The sequence below is a fragment of the Cyprinodon tularosa genome, unplaced genomic scaffold (genome assembly GCF_016077235.1).
Source record: "Cyprinodon tularosa strain WSP-4 unplaced genomic scaffold, ASM1607723v1 ctg18, whole genome shotgun sequence".
Lineage (NCBI taxonomy): Eukaryota > Metazoa > Chordata > Actinopteri > Cyprinodontiformes > Cyprinodontidae > Cyprinodon > Cyprinodon tularosa.
Window position 1 is genome coordinate 982,102 of NW_024038608.1, and position 18,717 is coordinate 1,000,818.

The 18,717-nt window shown below is 36.0% G+C and overlaps 1 protein-coding gene across 1 annotated transcript in view; it reads left to right on the plus strand.

The window, feature by feature from the left end:
* Nucleotides 1-1,795: 1,795 nt before the first annotated feature.
* The window catches only part of calcrlb (calcitonin receptor-like b), a 28,537-nt gene continuing 11,615 nt past the window's right edge, over nucleotides 1,796-18,717 (plus strand). Inside the window, exons 1-4 of the mRNA XM_038282160.1 lie at nucleotides 1,796-1,977; nucleotides 11,509-11,573; nucleotides 17,422-17,560; nucleotides 17,827-17,934. Of these exons, the coding sequence (XP_038138088.1) occupies nucleotides 11,523-11,573; nucleotides 17,422-17,560; nucleotides 17,827-17,934 (298 nt within the window). The 5' untranslated portion in view covers nucleotides 1,796-1,977; nucleotides 11,509-11,522. The remainder of the gene's footprint in view (nucleotides 1,978-11,508; nucleotides 11,574-17,421; nucleotides 17,561-17,826; nucleotides 17,935-18,717) is intronic.

Sequence of the window (18,717 nt, forward strand, 5' to 3'; positions counted from 1 at the left end):
CTACTGATAAACGCTAAATTCATTAAATCACCACAAACGTATTAGTTTTAGGGTATAAATAATGACCCATTAGTTATTCCTTGCTGACCGGAGTTTTCCTTTAACACCACTTGCAATTAAAACTAGATTTCTCTAATAATTATGTTTTCTTACCTGTTTAATATGAAGTCAAATCATATTTTTCCCTTTTTTACTCAGCTAGAATGATCAACATATAAGATAAGAAACACCACAAATCAAGAAGGATAAACATAAGATAAGAGTTGCTAATTTTAGGAGACATGTCCTTTGATCTGGAAGCATCATCACAACACTGAAGTACGGTAGTGGTGGTATCATGTTGTCTAGGTATTTTTGCTACAGAGGGGACCGGTGAATTTCACAAGAATAAATAACATCATAAATTAAGGAGATTTTGGCTTCTTATACTGAAAGGATTTCTAGAGCAGGGGTTCCCAAACTTTTAAGCCTGTGACCCCAAAAATAACAGTGCCACACAGTGGCGACACCCTGACGGCACAATTCACTCTATGTCTATATAGGGAAATATATAGGGAAGTAGTTATATTCATTTTTAGACACATTTCTTGTTTTAAAATTACATTTATTGCATAGCTTTAAATATATTTTTATATATTAATGGCACTTTTGAGTATTTACAGGGCATTTATTTATTTAATAGTATATTTACTGTAATGATTGAATCAATGTTGATAAAATTTAGCATCTAAAATGTAATATATACATATTTCATGGTGCATTTATAAATATAAAAGCATTTCATGACATATTTTGGTCCTCCACATGCCTTTAGGATCACATCACAATGACTGAAAGTGTTTTAGGATCTCCCAAGGGGCCCTGACCCCCTCTTTGGGAAACCCTAAAGGTTTCATCAAGGCTCATAAAGCTTGGGGACAAACAGATTAAATTTTGTGTTATATAAATGTATTAGAAATAGCACCTTCTTTTTTTACCTTCTGATTTATAAATCGCTTTACTAAAAAACTTTTATTTGGCAAATAAATTTCTTTTTTTTCTTTTTTTCCCCCTTTTTTGGCGACCCTAAGTGAAGTTTTTAATCGCATGCAACAAGGGAAAAGTAAAACAAGAAAAAGTGCTCATAAAGTAGTTTCTAATGTGAAAATATCTTAGAACATTTAATTTTCAATGGATTTAATGTATTTTTTTTAACCCTGTAATGCCAAATGTATCATATTTGATACATACGGTTTCTGAAATGTTTTGCGTCTGACACCTTTTGCATAATTTAATGGTAAAAACTTTGCTCAAAATCCTATTGTACACAATCAGATAGCCAGTGGAAGACTACACAAAAAATAATCTTGACTTATCGCATAGTAATAAATTATTAATATCAAAAATGTATTTCTGTGTTTTCTTTTCACATATTTGGTTAAAAAGGTAATTTTCTGTTCTGTTTTATTCTTGGATCGGGCTTTAAAGGGTTAAGCATATGAATGTTAAAAATTCTTTATGTTTTTTTCAGCCTCTTACATGACAAAACCACTTAGGCATCATACTGATCATAGAAGATCACAGGTAAAACTCTATAGGCATTTTAGTATAAATAAAATGCTTGCTCTGTTCGGTTTTGTCTCTTAGTAATTAATTATGTTTTTAAGTTTTTTTTTTTATTTGTTTAGCATATTTTTTTTATTATTCTTAATTACAATGTAATTACAGAGAAAATGCTTTGGGATGTTCATCATTGGTCTCCTGGGACGTCCCTCGGTGAGGACAAACATGTGATGTCATGGACAGCCTCATTCGGTTTTAATCAGCTCAGTTCAGCTCAGTGTCGCCTCAACCTCCGCTGCTCAACACACCCTGGACAACAACCTCTGAGGAAATAAGCAAAGAAACCCTTCCTTTTTCCCTTAAAGACAGAGGACAGCTCTCTAAATAAAGGATTACTCTTCAAAAACAAAACCTTTTCCTTCAACTTCTGTAAAGGTAAGGTTCTAAATAGAAAAGGTCATGTTTTTTTTTTTTTATCTTGTGCTGAAATAAAAAAAGTGTAAAAAGTGGGAAGAGGAAGGTTTTCTATGTGGGAATGTAGTGTGGTTTGTCACGCTTAACAAGTAAAAGCTGTCCACATGCCAAACCCAGTGGGAATGAGGGGTTTCCAGCATCGATGTAGTTTTAATGACTACCTCTGATGGAGAAGTGTGTAACTCTTTAGACCCTAAAAACAACCGCAGTGTCTTCAGAAGTCTTTAAATATTAAACTAAAAAAAAAAGATACCACTTTATGAATTTTGTTACATTACCATTGCAAGCAAAAATGCATTTCATAATTGAAAATGTGGGGAAAAAACAAAAAAAAGGCACTTTATTTATTTATTTATTCAAATTTTTCTTTCAAATTTCAGTTTTTCTGATTTTTTGCCAACTAGCTGTTTCAAAATGCTTTTTACAGATCACATTCTCTTCCCTTCAAGCCCAATACAAAAAAACAATTGAATTGAAAAAATTAAAAACTGTAAAAACTAAAAGAAAATCATTAATGGAGAAAAAAGAAAATTTGAAAGAACAAAATATTACAAATAAAGTTGAATAGACAAACAAACATTAAATTAAACAGCAAGGATAATCTCAGGTTTTATGTAAAAAAAAAAAAAACATTTTTCAAAGTTTAATTTGGGGTTTACGTTATATTTATTTGTTTTTATTTTTTTTTCAAAATTCCACTAAGAAAACATTCTCACTTGCAACAATAATGGAACATACTTCACTCCATACTATAGTAAGTATATTGGGTTTGCTTATTGCACAAGGAATGAGGTGCACTGTGGTGAGTAAAAAACATGAGACACCCCATTAAATACTTATTTGTTAATGAAAAATGTCCTTAATCACACAAAAAATATAAAAAATACCTGATACTTTTTGTTTGGAGTAAGTTAGATGAGATGTTTGAGGGGTTCATAACTTGTACAACCTATTACAAGATACCGGTATATTGATTAAATCATAATCTGGGCTTTGACTAGGACTATTTTCTTAATTTGAGCCCGTTCTCTGTGGATCTACTGTCCATTTTCTACTCATGTTGCCAATGAGCTGACGACAGTTCCTGCTACACGAAAGAATGATATGTCTTCCTCCGTGCTTCAGAGTTGCTATGAAGTTCTTTACTGGTTTGCTTTATTAATTTCATGCCAGTGGTGCCCTCTATTTTGGTAAGGTTGAAGTTTTGTTTATCATCTATTGCTCATTAGAACTTGTTTTTTTAATTATTATTATTAAGTTCCAAAGAGATTTTTTTTCTTTATTTCTTATTTTCTTTCCCCTTTATGTAACTAGAATTTTTTTGACATCAGTAAATGTTATTTTCCACCTTCCATGTTCATTTGTATTTTATTTCTGTATACTGATTTTAAGGTAGATCTATCATTGGAAGAAAAGCTTGCTAATTCCTCTAAACATATTTATACAGAAAAGGGGAAAAATCAATATACTAAGTGCAGCTCTTATCCAGTATAGTCCAAAGGTTGTTGAAAAATATGCTGATGAAGGTTCTCAGTCATCCAGGTCATAGTCATTCCGTAAAAAATCAAAAAATATCCACTGGACTTGGTTTTCAAGATTTGAAGACGTTTCGCCACCTCTCCAGGAAGCTTTCTCAATTGTTGAAAAATAATTTTTGAGCGATTTATGATGCAGCCTCTGTGTTGTAAATCTCACACTTTTTAAATCAGATTCAAAGAACAGCTTTTTAACATTGTGAAAATACATTTTCCATTAAAATATATCCGTGTTTATACTAAGAATTAAAATCAATGAATAAAACATCTATTAAAAAGAAAATCTGTGTTTTTTTAGTAATATTCATACAACTAAAATCCTTATTTCTAGGTTAAACAGAGGGATAATGTCATTGGTGGCCTTTATTAGTGAGCTCTATTTCTTTTGAGAATATTGTCCATGTCATTATTTTATTATTTTTATTTATTTATTTATTTATTTATTTATTTATTTAGTCTTACCAAGTGAAACTCTGATTGTGCTGGTAAATTCTTTGTAAAGGAGACTGACAATCAGAGAGAATCAGCCCCTGCTTTGTGTATCAATCTCAAAACAAACTTTTTGGCTAGATATATCATTGAAAGGGACAACTTTTGCAGTACTGGATTGAATAGAAAAAGCAGGAGGTTTCACACAATTCAAAGACGGAAAAAAAATAAGTATGACCTTTAAAAAGAGGTCAAATTAAATTCAGTTATTAGCGGAATTTTACATATCTGCTTCTTTCGCTGCAAAAAAGAAAATATATAAGTAAGGTCCCAAATACTTATATAAGTAATATATAAGTAAGTCATTGTTCTTGAAACTTTTGAAAAAAAATGTTTGCTAGTGTTGATCAGATGAGTGATACACTTTACCAATCTATTAATATGATTATTTTTAAGAACAGATACGCTTATTTTCAATAGTTTAGTTGTAAAATAAGAGAAAGGGGATGGTCGGATTTTCTTTTTTTTTTTGGGAAACTGCAGTCAGTCCCTGGACTGGCATGGCTATCACTGCCCCTACATAGTTAGGGACAAATGCAGAGGACAAATTTCCCACTGGAATCAGCTCCATAGTCATGGTAGGCCACTTCTTTCAATTAATTTATTTTGCTCAGCCTATTTGTAAGCCCACCGAATGTTGAAAGGGCAATATTATTGCCATTACTGTTAATATATAGTAAAAATTTTACACATTCAGTAATACAATGTTCCAGGAGATGGTATGGGGGGGATGCCATCCCCCCTCACTCCCCTCAACTCCAGTAGGGGAGAGTGGGGTAAGATGAGCCATTTTTTACTTATGTTGTTCTGGACCTAAGGAAAAATGTCACAGAAATAGAATAAAAACATATTATTTTATTTTAGGATGTCTCCTATCAAATTAAATTATCAGAATACATCTCTAACAAAGCTGCCCAAAATAATGACTTCTCAAAAAAAAGTGCTCCTGTGGCTCAACTTGCCCCAAGTTAGGGGTAAGTTGAACCAAGTAAGTGGGTAAATTGAGCCATCTTGGGGTAAACTGACCCTCTAGGTTTTAAAATGTAAACATGAGCATATTGTGCTAACAGTTTGAAAAGTATTGAACTTCTGAGAACAAACCACCAGTTAGTTTCAAAACCATTTAACCAAAAGAACTATTCAATATTCCAACTGTCAAGGTTGCAGAGGAACATGAACTGTTGCTCCCTCCTTGCAGTCCCTCCAACCTTTTGCGGTTGAGGTAGCTTCTTCAACACATCACTCTGTGGGAAAGATGCCTCATCATTTTCCTTGAATGCAAAGGTGGGTTTCTAACTGCCAGTGATCCCTCGGATTCTTCTCAGAAATCTGGTACTCACTTCGTTGCCTGCAAGGCTGTGAACCAAGCCAATGTAATGGTGGCTTCTGCATTTGGATGCAAATTTTACGATGACAAAGTCACCAACTACCAGATCTGAGACATCTGGTTCACTTCTTTCATCGCTGGAACTCTCGTGCTCAGAAGTGTCTTCAAATGGGATGGCAACATCACTCTCCTCAGAGCTGATTTCTACTGCGATTTTCTTCTGGGTTTGTTTCCTCTTCAGCATTCCTTTCTCTTTTATGGATCTTTCTGTTTTGCCTTTCTGTTTATTTTGCCTCTCTTTATGGGCACTTTTGATCGCCTGCTTTTTAGGTGTATCAGTCAGGATTCTTGTCTTCACACGCTTTCGGTTTGTTTGTTTCCGGGCGTTCTGACTTTTGGGTAAGTGTAGAATGTCATTAGGAGACACATATCCAGCATGGTTATTTCACTTAACTGTTGTATGTAGTTGTCATAAATAGTTATTAATTTTTTCAAATTGAATTCTTGAATTCTGTTATCTGTCCATCACCTTAGCCAGATTGTCGAAGAACTCTCCAACTGTTGTTCTATTAAAGACCGTAGCCCTTCCCAAAGATGTTGCTTCGGTTATACGGCAGGAGAGATGGTGGCGTGCCATAAAATTCCTAAACCAATCGTTACCTAAAAAGGAAATGGTACTGTATTGAACTACACAAGATAAATTGGCCTATGCCAACCTACTGAGTTACGTTGTTTCTTGCACTTCCAAAACCTTTCTCTCTCCAGTTGCTGGGGGTAGGAATGTTGTTTCTGATTGCCAATTCTAATGACAGTTCCCGGCATTTCTTTGGTGTAAGGCCATGAACTGGTCTGTGAACTGCTTCATATGGTCTGCTAGCTCCTTCTCCATCTCCTCTGAAACGACTCTCCTTGCTTCTGCTGTTCTAGAGTCCTGCAACAGGTCGGGTACCCGCGGGTCCCCGACAGGGTACCCGCGGGTACCCGACCCGATACACATGTGCCTCACATGTGTATCACATCCTTCTAATGGTAATCAGGTTTTTCAATGTGATACACATGTTCTTAACATGAAACGTTCCAAATCAACAGATTTACATATGCTTTTATGAGTATTCACATGTATTACACATGTGTACCAAATGTTGATTTCGCGTGGTACATGATTTTCACATATAAAATGTGAGAATAACATGTTTTTCAGATGTGATACACATGTGCCTCAAATGTAAATCACACCCTTCTAATGGTAATCAGGTTTTTCAATGTGATACACATGTTCTTAACATGAAACGTTCCAAATCAACAGATTTACATATGCTTTTATGAGTATTCACATGTATTACACATGTGTACCACATGTTGATTTCGCGCGGTACATGATTTTCACATATAAAATGTGAGAATAACATGTTTTTCAGATGTGATACACATGTGCCTCACATGTAAATCACATCCTTCTAATGGTAATCAGGTTTTTCAATGTTATACACATGTTCTTAACATGAAACGTTCCAAATCAACAGATTTACATATGCTTTTATGAGTATTCACATGTATTACACATGTGTACCACATGTTGATTTCGCGCGGTACATGATTTTCACATATAAAATGTGAGAATAACATGTTTTTCAGATGTGATACACATGTGCCTCACATGTAAATCACATCCTTCTAATGGTAATCAGGTTTTTCAATGTTATACACATGTTCTTAACATGAAACGTTCCAAATCGACAGATTTACATTATGCTTTTATGATTATTCACATGTATTACACATGTGTACCACATGTTGATTTCGCGCGGTACATGATTTTCACATATAAAATGTGAGAATAACATGTTTTTCAGATGTGATACACATGTGCCTCACATGTAAATCACATCCTTCTAATGGTAATCAGGTTTTTCAATGTTATACACATGTTCTTAACATGAAACGTTCCAAATCGACAGATTTACATTATGCTTTTATAATTATTCACATGTATTACACATGTGTACCACATGTTGATTTCGCGCGGTACATGATTTTCACATATAAAATGTGAGAATAACATGTTTTTCAGATGTGATACACATGTGCCTCACATGTAAATCACATCCTTCTAATGGTAATCAGGTTTTTCAATGTTATACACATGTTCTTAACATGAAACGTTCCAAATCGACAGATTTACATTATGCTTTTATGATTATTCACATGTATTACACATGTGTACCACATGTTGATTTCGCGCGGTACATGATTTTCACATATAAAATGTGAGAATAACATGTTTTTCAGATGTGATACACATGTGCCTCACATGTAAATCACATCCTTCTAATGGTAATCAGGTTTTTCAATGTTATACACATGTTCTTAACATGAAACGTTCCAAATCGACAGATTTACATTATGCTTTTATGATTATTCACATGTATTACACATGTGTACCACATGTTGATTTCGCGCGGTACATGATTTTCACATATAAAATGTGAGAATAACATGTTTTTCAGATGTGATACACATGTGCCTCACATGTAAATCACATCCTTCTAATGGTAATCAGGTTTTTCAATGTTATACACATGTTCTTAACATGAAACGTTCCAAATCGACAGATTTACATTATGCTTTTATGATTATTCACATGTATTACACATGTGTACCACATGTTGATTTCACGCGGTAAATGATTTTCACATATAAAACGTGTGAATAGCATGTTTTTCAGATGTGACACACATGTGCCTCAAATGTAAATCACATCCTTCTAATGGTAATAAGGTTTTTCAATGTGATACACATGTTCCTTAGCATGAAACATTCCAAATCAACATATATATCTTTTTAAATTTGATTTACATGTGGTACATATGTAAATTTTGCATTTGGTACATGGGTTTCTCGTTATTTACGTGTATGAAATTTAAGGTATTTTTCTCTAAGGGACCCCATGTTGTATCTCTTTGACATTACCTCATAAAGGGCCTATAAACCGGCCTTTTTGCAGATGCAAGCCTGCCTAGCCCCATCACCTGTACCCAGGGATGAAAGTAAGCCAGAAAGGTCAGGTACCAGGAACAGATTTAGGGGAGGTACACAGTTCTTGGAAGACATGTCTGCTATTTTGTGCTTTAAACAATGGTGGACAGATGTAGTTCCTAAGGGCTGGTATACTGCAACTTTTAAGTTTCCTTAGTCTATCATAACTGGGTGAAGTTATTAGATGACTGTGAGGACTCTGGAGAAGTCGACTGCATACTGAGGAGCCAATTCACTAATTTGATTCAGTTGTGTTGGACCAAGGGCAAATCTAATCTATTTTCCGTTGAAGACTCATCCTCCTCTTATAGCACCAGATCTGGTCACATCTTGCTGCTACCTCTGTCCAGCTCTGGTGCTCCCTCCACCTGGTCTCTTGCTCTAAACTCTCACTGCTCCTATCTAAGCTCCAGAGCACCTCCTTGCCTTACCTCTGTTGTCCCAGTAATCCAACCTCAAAAAAGGATAACAATTTTAATTTCTGGTCAGAGAGTACTACTCCACAGCTCCGGGATTCCCTGACCTGTGAACATTTCTGAATAATCGGATGGACCCCATGATGGCAACAATAGGGCCACTGATTGGCTCTCCATAATAACAAAAAGCACAGCAACTTTGATAAAATCCAGGTCCAGCATGTTGAGTTGAAACCAATGAGCAGTTGATAGAAAATCTTCCTGTTTGATGAAGCGATTATGCAAGTGAAGCGTTATTCCCATACACAAATTGCAGCCGAAATGTAAAGCTAGCAATAGCGCATGAGGGCGGACAAAATACTGAATCACGATGAGTGCAATTGCATTATTAATGACATTTGATAATCAATTGTTTCTTCCAATCTGTCTTGCGATTACCTCTAAGGTGGAATGGATTTTTAGCAGTTTGCAGATATGGAGCATAAACGTTTTTAACCAGCACAGCGGCAATATCAGAAAAAAGTAACCGTACAGTACATGAATCCTGTTTTGTTGTAAAGTACAAAATGAAAATAAATAATAAATAAATAAAGAATAAGGCCGCTTATATAGCAACTGTTTAATTAGCTTTACAGAAAAAAGTTTAAGTATTATATCCTAATATTTAAACCATGAAACAACATGGGCTTCATTTTGCACTGAAAGAAATGAGAAATCATGTTCATTTAAAACAATCTCATTATAGGATTGAAGGGATTTGTTCTGTAAAGTGCCTTGAGACGTTGTGTTGGGAATCAGAGCTAAATGAAATAAAATGAATTAACTCAAAATTAAAACTATGAGGCGATTTTTTTCCCCCCGTTATTGTGGATGCATTAAACATATTTATCAAATGGAATGAAAAAGAAATAAAAGTTAATAATTGAAACTTTAAAAAATTAAATCAAAGAAAACATTTTTGATTGAAACTTAATTTTTACGTCAGATTTTTTTTGTCAAATAACTTCATTTCTTTAAAAAAAAAACTTTTTTTTCAGACTGAGTTTTACGAATTGAATTCTTCTCAAATTGTGTTTTTCAGATCACACTCTCTTTATGTCTGGGGGTGGGGATTCCTTTGTAGTAAGGAGCAAAGACATGTTTCTGTTTGTCTGCATTGACAATAGCAATAGTATTTTTATTGGTCAAGAGTGAGCATTTTGTAATTAGGCTTTAAATCTGAGTTCTTCAACAGGGGGTCCGCGACCCCTATGGGGTCCTCAGAGTTACTGCATAGGGGTCACGGAAGTTTAGGTTGATCAGACATTTTTTAACCCGCTGCAATTTTTTCCACTAATTGAAATGTCTTTAAATCCACATTAACAGGAATTCAACACACTGTAGTAAACAGATAAATGAAAGCAGAAGATGTCTTCCAGTAATCAATGCACACATTCAGCGACACACAGGAGCTCTTTCAAGGGGGGCACCTTTTCATTCACAACACCTGTCCCATCAACCAGGAATCACAATCAGAAATACTTTAATAATCCCAGGGAGATATAACTTTGGTTTCATTACTCCATCTGTAATAGAGTGACTAAGGGATCAGTTTGATATAACACAATTTCATGCAATATCTATAATTAGGGGGTCCCCGCTCCATCTTACATCAATTTGGGGGTCGTTGGCCTGGAAAATGCTGAAAATCCCTGCTTTAAATGAAGAAAATTTGATCTGAGCAATGCAGTTTGAAAATAACAACATTCATAAAAGTACATCTGAAAAAAATAAATTTGAAATAAGAAAATTTTAAAATAAAAAACCTGTAAAAAAAAAACAGGAAAACAGCAAAGGTTCTCTTCAAACAATCACGTTTTAATTATGAACTTCTACAAAGTTTTATTTTAGATTTTTTTTTCAATTTCCACTAACAAAACGTGTTATTTTCTTGGACCAATAATGGAGTTAAAATAACTCCATACTCAGCTTTCAAAGTATTGGTTTACAGTACAAATTGATGCATGAACAGTTCCAATGTATATTCTTAGCTCTTCCAGAACTGCAAATCGTTAATTAGATTCTTTATTTTTGTTGATATCAAAGAATCAAACTCCACCTGAATGAGATTAAAAGATCTATTTAAGACCGTTTCTATAATGGTTTGTATTAACAATGCCAGCCACTGCTGATGGTGCTTGCTGTATTTGGGACCTTGGTTAAACTTGCTCAGCAGGCATAAAGCTGCAGGAAGGAAACTGCGGGGAGCGGAGGAAGCAAAGGCTAAATCTGTGACCCTGACATCCCGAAGAAAAAAGGGGGAGATCTGCCTTCTCCATATTTAAAGCAAGTCTATGTAAAGACCGTTTCTTTCTCTTATGTTTACATTATCTCGATTTATGAGAATCGTGACCCGTTAGGATTTAATAACATGAATTATCTGAAGAATACTGACTGAAAAGAACGGAGAGCATATATGACAGAGCAGAAACGTCCTGGATCAACTCAACAGCTGCTCAGGAAGAGCTTTTATTCGCGAGCTCCTGGGACAAACTATTTGCAAAAGTGCTGAAACTTTTACCTGTTCCTCTGAATCAACTAAAAATAACTCCAGATATTACATAACACGTTATGGGGTATAGAACACCTGGATTTCATTTTAAGTATTTGTTTTATGATTAATATCTTTTTTTTTTTTTTGTTTCCCCAGAGAAGAGGAAGAGGATGGATCTGAGCGGCATCGTGTCTCTGCTGGCACTCCTCTCCCTGAATAAGGTGATCAAGCTTTATTGTTTCCACCCCTGTTTCAAGTTAGTTTCGACTCATGCTAATGTTGCATCATAGGGTTATCTTCTGTCAAAATGAAATTAGGTGAATTTAGCACTTTTTCAGGAATATTGCATAACAAACATAGACTAAGCTGCAGGGATTTGCTTTATTAGCTTGACATCAGGGCCTGGGGGTGTCTTGTGCATGTCTTAGTGCTCATCCTTACCGGTATGGGGGTGGTGATGTTTACTGGGCCAGTAATTTAGCTGGTAAATTTTTATAGGGGTGCCCAGGCAGGGACCCACATCCACTTAAAGGAATAGTACACCCAAAACATGATTAGCCTTCATTTTCTACTCACCCCCATGCTGAACAACACTCTGGAGTACTTTTTGATATCTCAAATGCATCTGGAGATCTGGGAGGCTTCTTGCTGTCTGCTGACATTCAAATAATGGAGGTCTATGGTGCCAGAGACAGAAAGGTCCATAAAAGTCCACAAAAAACGTGTCAATATTCCTCCATACTGCTCGTCCAATGTATTCCAAGTGTCCTGAGTGGGTAGCGTCCATAATTTACTCGAAACGAAGTCATTTAGAATGTTTTTAGAGCATAAACAGTAGTGTATAGGATTTCCTAAAAGCGCGTTCATGAGTCTACGGAAACCGCGGCAGACCAAACCAGATGAAAGTGCGCATTCAGCGTCTGCTCTGCCAATAATGCAAGCGTAGAAGAAGAAATGTGCTGTTTACCTGTGCAAAGAAAGAAACAACGAAAGAAAAATGTCTGAGGACTTCAGTGTTGAGGAAGAGCATGAGTTCTTTGCCGAGCTGAATGCGCACTTTCGTCTGGTTTGGTCTGCCGCGGTTTCCGTAGCGTCGTGAACTCGCTTTTAGGAAGTCCTATACACTACTGTTTATGCTCTAAAAACATTCTAAATGACTTCGTTTCAAGTAAATTCTGGATGCTACCCACTCAGGACACTTGGAATACATTGGACGAGCAGTATGGAGGAATATTGACACGTTTTTTGTGGACTTTTATGGACCTTTCTGCCTCGGGCACCATAGACCTCCATTATTTGAATGTCAGCAGACAGCAAGAAGCCTCCCAGATCTCCAGATGCATTTGAGATATCAAAAAAGTACTCCAGAGTGTTGTTCAGCATGGGGGTGAATAGAAAATGAAGGCTAATCATGTTTTGGTTGTACAATTCCTTCGGTCAGAAGTGGATAGGCACAAGAAATCAATTAAAAAAGCAAAAGGTCCTGGAAATTTCCTGCCTGGACCTTTTATGTTTTATGAATTTTCATTTAAAAAATCTGTAGCAAAAGAAGCTTATCAATTTTTTTTTTTATAGAATTTTTTTCTCTAATGTAAACAACTCTGAATTGCCCATAGCACAACATAAAGACCAATTGCATTTTTTCAAAGCCCTTGCTTATAAACAAAATACATGAAACCTCCATGTTTTCTCAATGAAGGGTATATTAATCATCTTCTTTCAGCATCTGGCCTTAGGGGGAGATTATCCTATCTATTGTAAGAAGTCAGAATTCTGCCATTAGTGCATGTACATAAAAAATAATCATGATAGCTGTTTTATCTAAAACACACAGACGTAAACTACTCTCTATGCATATTTTGAATGTTTTATACCTGCAGATTGAATACCATGAGGCGCCCCATATGTCAAAGGTTAAAATGTTTTTTCTCTGCGCTCATAGCTTGATATTCACACTCCTGTAAATTCTCTCCAGCTCACACAGCGAAGCTAGCGCAAAGGATTTCCATGTGAGGGGCAGTTCTGGTACACTGTGAGGCAAAGGTTGCCGTTTTACTGAGACGAATGGCCCGATTTCTGTGAATTGAGTGAACTTAGATCGCCACCATGCCAGCAAAATAGGGGAAGCCATATCTGAACTTTTGTTTACATCAACGTTATGAAGTCCAATCAGACACTAGATGTTTCTATGACCTACGTCAAAGAAGGGAATTGGAGACCAGCTTTTTTCAATCGCAACTGAAAACAGAGAAAATAATGTCTTCAAGCCATTTTTAGTTTTGTAGTAGATGTTGGCCAGCCGCTGCCTCTCCCCCGCTCTGGTGCTCTGTCTGCCCAGAACGTTTCTCTGATCTCTCACTGTGGTACCTTAGCTCCAGAGGGGCTCCAGCTCTCATTGCATACTTTCAAAATGGCTAAAAGTGTATGCGAAGAAGAGGAATGCGCTAGAAGAAAGAAATATAGAGTTGAGTGTGTTTGAGAGTCTTTCACACAATGGTGGTAGAGCAGGTGGGATGTTCTTGCGCATGCAAGTTAATCAAAAAAACGTAGGTGTTTCTTACCTGCATTTCTGAAAACCGCTATACTTTTAGCAATACTTTTTCAGCATAATATTTTGATACAGATATACTAATCCATATATGTTTATATGTTTAATTAAAAAGAAGACTCCAAAATGACTTGCAGAGACACGCAACTTCCTCTACTGTACCATAAAATACAAAAACACTGTCTGGAAAGAGCATGAATTTTATATTTACCATAATAAACCCTAATATATTGATGTGAGTAATTAAGTGTTGTATTTTTGCTGTCTGTTGTTAATATATGAGCAATTAAGATGTAAAAATAGTTATGACATTACATTTGAGAATATAACTGCTGCCCCCCTCTGGTTTAGAGGGGAACTGCTTGTTAATTATGTCCACCTGGGATCACCTGGTAGGGAACGACACAGAGGCGGAGGTAGGGGATGACCAGGGGTGGCCATGGCTCCCTCTACCAGGGGATTTGTTGTTCCTACTTATACAAAAAGTTCTACCTCTTTAACAAGCAGTTCACTTCTGAGCCAGAGGGTGGCAGCAGTGATGCCCTCAAGAGGAATCTTCTGACTAATTAACATATTGTAAGTTTACTGACCATAAACTGATAAAAGTAATGCATTAATTCATTATTCACATCAACATACAAACCCCCCAGATTGGGGGCCTCCTGTGATCTTTGGTTTTGAAGACTAGATGGATAGAGGAAGGGTAGATCACCGATTTTCGGGAGTTTTGCTGATCTTCACGAACATTAAAGATGACAAACACAATTCATGCTCTTTTAAGAACTTTTTTTAATTAATCAATTAATGTGTCTCTGCAAGTCATCTAAGAGTCTTTGAAATAATTAGTAATAGGTAACAACTAAACTAACCATTTAATGTGGATATATTTCAGAACTATACGTTTAATACATTTAATTTAGGCAGAATTGATGTACCCTATAAATATGTGTTTAGATTTATAGGCAAAAGCTTTATCCAAAGTTGGTTTGTCTTCGGCCAATTATTTGGAAAAATACAGATGTAATTTTCCTGTTAGTACTGTACCATGTGGTTGGTGTAGATTGGTTGGTTTTTGGGCCTTTCAGTTTTTGGCCACTACTCGGTGCACATTGATCCCTGCCTGGCCATCACTATGACAATTTCAGGCTCAGCCACTGAACAGGGGTGGCCAATTGATTGGATAAGGGTCATCATGGCCACCACTGGCCCACCATCTAGCTCCACCCCTGTCAAGATCTGTGTTATGCTGTGGTACCTAAATGGTGGGAAGCAACTGTCCTCTGTTTTGGAGACTGGGTAGATGCTTTAATCTCTTTAAAAGTTTGTTATTAAATCAATAAAGCAACATTTTGAAGAATGTCCAAGGCTTTGAAAAAGTTTAATCTGCAGGATGTATGTGGCGTCCAAATTTGAGGCCCATACTGCCATAATAAGGCTACTGTCCACCATTACAGCATTTTTCTATGGCAGGCTAGACGCTCCCAGGAGTAAAGAACAGCAGCTGATTTAATTGATGCCTTTTCAAGGGGTTTTGTTGAATTTGATTTGGCCAGTTAAAAGTTTGAGTCATATATATTGAAATCAAATAATATATTTTTTATTTTTTTTAAACAGAGTGCAAGATTTTACCCAAATATTTACTTATTTTAAAATACATCTCAACTTATTTTACAACAGTGCAGTGTTGTTGGTTGCTTTCAAGAGCGCCTAACCTGGAAAATACAGGTCTAGTGCCCCTAGTAGATAAAAGTTACACAGTCTTACTTTAAAGGAGTCATAACCTGGTATACAATACTAGACAGAAATGGAAATTAAATTCACGTTTACTAAAGTTTTGTAGAAAAAACGAAAAAATAAAAAAAGCTGATTCTGACAGCTTTTCATTCCCCTTATATTTTCTAGTGAGGGTATGCGTATATTTATCCATATGGCTGTAGCGTTAACATTAGCAGTTAGCTGCGGTTGCTTTAACATTGTTTTTTGGTGTAAAAAGTTAAACAAGTAGCGACACTTAGCGACTGAATCCAGGTAAAGTCCTGACTGGTGCAATCACCTATTTGGGTGGAATAGAGGCGAGAGTTACTTTTGCAAAGCACGCTAAGGTTATAAACCCTCCAGGATTTGACATCCATGCAGCAGGAGGATAAAAATTGGGCAACGTGGAGAGCACACTGTTGTGAGTTTTTGGCAGAATTTAATTGAAGCTCAACATAAACACAGGTTTTAACATGAAAAAGTCAGATTGCTGGTTTTTACAAAGCGCTATGAAGATGGACGGACGAATGGACAAATAAACCAAAAAAAACACTAAGGAACCAGAACTTCCACCTTTAATCTAAAACATTTAAGACAACAGCTTAATTGTCATTAGGCTAATAGTTTAGTTGAATAAATACTTTTCTTTAAACCAGAATGTATTTCACCTATACGGTGTTGTTAAATTCAGGAAGAACACCTGAGTGGTGGTTGTCCAGATTTTTTTTTTTTATTGTATTCAAGAGCACATCTCCTCCCACGGATTTTTTTTTTTTTTTTTTTTTTTTGGAGTCTGATTCCCTTCTGTCTTTAATATTTCTGTCATGATTTAATCCAAAGATCTGACCCATATGCAGAAAACCAAACAGAGAGACCAGGGGAAGGTTAAACAGGTTTATTATGAACTGGTAGAGAAGGGCCCAGTGCTGCTCTGAACACTGGCGAACCGGGACTGAAAAGTGAAGGGGAAGATCCTGTGGTTAATTCAGGCTCAGAGGGAAATTTGTGTTTCGACTTATTAAAGTGAATAAAGGCAACAGGACTCACGTTTCCAGGTGTCTTTCGTTGAATCCAGTCAGTGTGAGTTGTTCCAGTAATTGAGTTGCACGTTGGAGGGCTGACAGGGTTTATCCAGGTTGAGGTGTTTCCTTGAGGAACGGAGGAGCTGACTGCCACTTCTACCATTTTCTATGGTACTTGAACTGTTTCTTGTGGAGATGAATCCCCTGCTCAGTGTGAATCCCAAACAATCCTTTGGGGAAAAGTAGATCCAAACCACCTGTTTGAATCCTCAGCTCAGTTTGACGCTCAGACAATCCTTCCAGGGGAGAGAAGGTCCAAAACATCCAGTTTGCAGGATGACTTCTTGCCGAAAGGCAAAGACAAAAAAACAACTAGGTTAAGACTCAGTTTGACAAAAACTCAGTTTGACTAAGCAAAACTCAGCTTGGCTAGAGTACCCAAAACTGGCAAACACTCTGGCGTCGAGGTAGTGGCAGTCAGCAGCTTAAGAGCACTCCGTTAACGAGGCAACCATCCGCAGGTGTGTGAGAAGGCCAACGAGAACCAGGCGCCACCCGGTGGTGGAGGGAAAACAAAGAAAAACACAACCCACACAAACTGGAAGCCTAACAATTTCTGCTGGTTTTGAGGCCTGATCTAAAACAAAAACAAAAAAAAACTAACTTTGTCTAGGTTGAAATTTATCACACTGTCTTCTGCCTCAATTTTAACATTTACATTTTCTGATCTTTACTGATCTTAAGATGTTGGTGGGCGCCACATCGGAGGGAGACAAGAACGAGCACCGGACTCACCAGAACGTTCGCCAGCTGATTTCAAGAGCTCAGTTCCAGTGTTTTCAGAGTATTACACAAAAATCTTATCATCCAATAAAATCTGCAGGTGAGCCATGGGTATACTAAAGTTTGGAAGGACTTGTGTTTAAGAAGTGTTTTGAAATGAAAAGCTTTCTAATTAAATAAGTAATGAAACTAATTTGTGAATGATTATGGACATTATTGAAATTAGAATTAGGGTTATTGAAAAATCTAGACTGAAATATTTTTTCTTTAGCATATTTTTTTTTAAAGAAAATGAATTAATATTAAAATGAAAAAAAATGAAGTTTGTTTGTAACTACTTTTAAAAGGTTGATTATTTTCAATCAGGGCCAATGTGTAACACGACATGGGATGGATGGCTCTGCTGGGAACAAACTGAACCCGGAGTGAAAAGACAGAATTGTCCGGACTACTTCCATGATTTTGATACGCAAGGTGAATTTTTTAAGTCTTTTAAAAAGTTATAGAGGAAAGGAACTTAAAGAAAACAATAACTGACTAATATATTGCATTTATTGTATGTTTAAGTATGGAGACAGTACGGGTACCAGGCTATTTGTGCAGAATTCTTTTGTGTCAATGTTGGTATTGAAACCAGAAGTTACAAAAGAGGATTAGGACCATAAAATAAAAACAATAAACAAATGACACCTCAGGAATACGGAGTTTATTCTCAGAATACTTACTCTATTGCCAAAACTAAGGAACTAGTAGGGATATAAAAATTTGTTATAATTCTATGAGGATATTCTGAAATTAAAGTGAGAATTCTGAGAATAAATTTAGAACTCTAAAATTAAAATCATAATTCTAAGATTAAAGTCAGAATTAGTCAGAATTCTGCGAATAAAGACAGAATTCTTAGAATAAAGTCAGAACTCTGAGAGTAAAATCATAATTCCTGGATTAACCTCAGAATTAGTCAGAATTCTTAGAATAAAAATCATAATTCTGAAATTAAAGTCAGAATTAGTCAGAATTCTGAGAATAAAGACAGAATTGTTTGAATAAAGTCAGAACACTGAGATTAAAATCATAATTCCTTGATTAGCGTCAGACTTAGTCAGAATTCTTAGAATAAAAATCATAATTCGGAAATTAAAGTCAGAATTAGTCAGAATTCTGAGAATAAAGACAGAATTCTTAGAATAAAGTCAGAACTCTGAGATCAAAATCATAATTCCTGGAGTAACGTCAGAATTAGTCAGAATTCTTAGA